This window comes from Octopus bimaculoides, chromosome 2 (genome assembly GCF_001194135.2).
Source record: "Octopus bimaculoides isolate UCB-OBI-ISO-001 chromosome 2, ASM119413v2, whole genome shotgun sequence".
Classification (NCBI taxonomy): Eukaryota; Metazoa; Mollusca; class Cephalopoda; order Octopoda; family Octopodidae; genus Octopus; species Octopus bimaculoides.
The window spans coordinates 538,199-541,745 of NC_068982.1; the positions used below are offsets into that span (position 1 = coordinate 538,199).

General features: G+C 37.5%; 2 protein-coding genes across 2 annotated transcripts in view; one reads left to right on the top strand and one right to left on the bottom strand.

The window, feature by feature from the left end:
* Positions 1–2,232, top strand: part of LOC106870751 (lupus La protein) — a 27,984-nt gene extending 25,752 nt beyond the window's left edge. Inside the window, exon 13 of the mRNA XM_014916946.2 lies at positions 1,783–2,232. Coding sequence (XP_014772432.1) covers positions 1,783–1,823 — 41 coding nt within the window. The 3' untranslated portion in view covers positions 1,824–2,232. The remainder of the gene's footprint in view (positions 1–1,782) is intronic.
* Positions 2,233–2,368: 136 nt separating this feature from the next.
* LOC106870752 (zinc metalloproteinase dpy-31) overlaps positions 2,369–3,547 on the bottom strand; it is a 6,246-nt gene continuing 5,067 nt past the window's right edge. The window contains exons 2-3 of the mRNA XM_014916947.2: positions 3,193–3,351; positions 2,369–2,587 (exon numbers count right to left, since the gene is read on the bottom strand). Coding sequence (XP_014772433.1) covers positions 2,433–2,587; positions 3,193–3,351 — 314 coding nt within the window. The 3' untranslated portion in view covers positions 2,369–2,432. The remainder of the gene's footprint in view (positions 2,588–3,192; positions 3,352–3,547) is intronic.

The window sequence follows — 3,547 nt, forward strand, 5'->3', positions numbered from 1 at the left end:
ACACCATTTCGAGCGTGGCCGTTTTCGTGCAGGTGACACGTAAAAGCACCCACTACACTCTCTGAGTGGTTGGCGTTAGGAAGGGCATCCAGCTGTAGAAACTCTGCCAAATCAGACTGGAGCCTGGTGTTGCCATCCGGTTTCACCAGTCCTCAGTCAAATCGTCCAACCCATGCTAGCATGGAAAGCGGACGTTAAACGATGATGATGATGATGATGATGAGGTGATTATTTATTTTTACAGTAGCATTGTATGGTAGGTGTGAGAGGCCAGATCTGGCTGGTTTGAACATAAAATATTTTTGTTAGTATGAGTATTTGATGAGAGTTTGCTGAAGTTTTGAGCTGTCCAAATGGAAGAACTCTGTGGAAGGGTAGAATTGGAATCTAAAAAGGGATGAAGGGACGACATCGTGTTGTGTGAGAGGGCCAACTGATGCCAGCAAAATCTTATCCTTTGTCATATTGAATGGGGTCATAAAATACATCCAGTCATTAAGAATGAAATGTCCGATTTTCTTATGCACCAAGTTTGACAGTTGTTAACTCCAATGTTTTATCCTGACAATTCTTTGTTTTACAACATTGAAGAGTTACACCAATACTTTTCGAAGTGAAATTCATGGTGTCTGATTATATTGTGAGTTTTCTCTTGTAAATCAATTTTTATGAAGCCATGGATAGATAAAAAATTTGTGTTGTTTATGAATATGAGTTCTGTCGTGGAACCACTGCATCCCAGACAACTCGAAACATCAATGAAGTGTTTGGTGAAGATGTGGCGAATGAGCGCACTGTACGTTGATGGTTTCAGAAGTTCTGGTCTGGTGACTTTACTCTTGAAAATCAGCCCCATGGTAGACCTGAGACGAAGGTGGAAAACATCTGAAACTACGTGTGAGTTAGCAGCAAGGTTTGATGCTTCGATTCCAGCTCCATTGGACCATCTGAAAGTAATCAGCAAAGAAGCTGGACAAGTGGATGACACAGGAATTGAACGGGCATCAAATGACACAGCATCTTGAAACTTGATGTTCTTTGCTGTCACGGCATAAAAGCAAACCATTTTTGCATCATATAGTTACATGTGATGAAAAATGGATTCTTTTCAACAATAGCAAGCATTCTATACAGCGGTTGGATAGAGATGAAGTGTCAAAACACAATCCAAAAAAGAATATTTGCCAAAAAAAGTTAATGGTGTCTGTTTGGTGGTCCAGCGCTGGTGTCATCCACTACAGCTTCATGAGACCTGGTGAGTCCATTACTGCTGATGTATACATCAACCAACTGGATAAAACAATGAGTGAACTTGCAATGAAACAACCAAGATTGGTCATTAGAGACAGGCCAATTCTCTTGCAAGACAATGCTTGACCACATGTTGCACAAAGAACACTACTCCAGTTACAGGAACTGAACTTGGAAATACTCTGTCATCCACCATATTCACCAACTGACTATCATGTTTTCTAGGCATTAGACAATTTTTTTGTAAGGAAAAAACTTCAAATCTGAAAAAGATGCAAAAACAGCCTTTCGTCATTTCATCACCTCTTGCTCTCCCGAATTCTTCACTGCCAACATAAATAAGCTACCAATAAAATGGCAAAATTGCGTTGATAATTTAGGTGCATACTTTGATTAACTGCATTGTTTTTTTGTTGAGATAAAGTAAAATAAACTTTCAGTTCAAAATTGGACCTTCTATTTTGATATAGTAAAATCTGAAGTGATCAATATTGTGAGAGGTTTTCTAATTCCTTATTTTGTTTATTTCAGGTGATGAACCAGCTGCAAAGGTCACTAAAACTGAAGCCTAATTAGAAATGAAACACTTCTTATATTTTATAAATCTTTTATTAAGCTCTCTTGAAGACCTACACACACACACACACACACACACAAACTCTCTCTTTCTCTAATCGTGCATAAAAACTCATTAAATGATTGCGACCATCAAGCTGTATGAATTTTGTCCACCACCACAAAATGTCTTTGCAATTCAGCTTTTTTATGGAAGCCAAGTATTTTCTGTGCCGGTTTTTCTTCAGAAATGATGTGTTCTGGCAATCTGGAGATTCTGTGGAACATTGTTGATATTTTATTTGCTCCTAAAGATATTCCAGAAGCAATTTATCTTGCTGAAAGCAATGCTAACAGGGGTTTTGTGGCTCAAGAGAGCAATGGGGAAGTCATTTTACACATTGTAAATAAATTCATTGAAGCATATTTTTTTCTCTCTCCATATTCAAAAAAAGCCAAAATGTATTCCAAGGCTCTGGATGCAGAATGAGCCTTGGTAGATTTATTTCAATTCTCTGCTTACTCTTTCACATAACTCTTGTTGTTGACACCCACACTCTGCATTCTGTGTATTTGTATTGACTGTAAATAGGAGTAAATGGCAGGGGGTCTTCCCCGCAAACTTATTAGCTCTGTACAATTCTCATTCTTGTTAATGGTCTCTTTTGCCAGAGTTTTAAGGTAGTTACTGAAAGCACTGTTAATCCACAAAGGCAAAGGAAACCAAGGCAACTATTTATCCATATGAAGACTGAAAGTTCCTTCATTTTTGCAAAGTTATCTGGTAAAGAAGGGGAAAAAAAATACAATACATTGGATTAATTAAGACCATTGTAGTTTTTAATTCAAAACTTGCTATAATCATTGTTCTTTTCCTTATCAACGTGTATTACTTTGTTTACCTTAGTTTGCTTTGAGATTGGGGCATTCTAAATTTAGTAAAAGCACAACAATCTCAATTATCCAGGGTGACTATTTTTCTGATCTGATTACTTACTGACATTAACAATATTACTTCACTGAAAGTGTGCAGAGTGACAATTGCATTCAATTTATTGGATGACAAAATCTGTCATCTTCCTGCACTTGACAATATATCAGTGTGCTTGATCTGTGATTTCTTCAGATTATTCCATCAGTTATATTGAAAAGACAGTGGGTTTGTTAGTCTTCCACCTGTCTTGTTTCCATGGCTGGGATGGTTTTTGCAAGTTTCCTGGAGAAGCTGAAAGCTGCTATAAACTGTAGCATTGTCTGCTTACTGTAAGAAACATTCACAAAAACCAAGTTAATCTCTTCGTTTCCCTGCTTTGTACTGAATTGATTTTATCAGGGAATGAACCCTACCCACCTGACTCACTTTTGAGAGTTGAAAGAATTGCTTACTGTGACAGTGTTTTGTCCCACATGGCCGAACATCAACCCTGGTTCCAATGCATGTCTCTCTTGTACCATTGTTACACCAACGGAATCGATGCTGTACACCTTGCCCACATTCATTACTGCAGGGTCTCCATGGATACCAAGAGGTCCAACCAACTTTTCCTTGTTAAAAAAAAAAAAAGAAAACTAAATGAGGCAAACTCTGTGAATAGATTATTCTCATTTTAAAATCTGATATGTTTTCTAATCCTGATTTGAAATAAGCTGATGAAAATCGAGTTATAAAACTGATAATTAAAAAGTTTTACATGGATCTGGGTACTGGTGTCGTGTAAACGTACCTGTGCAGGTGTTGCAT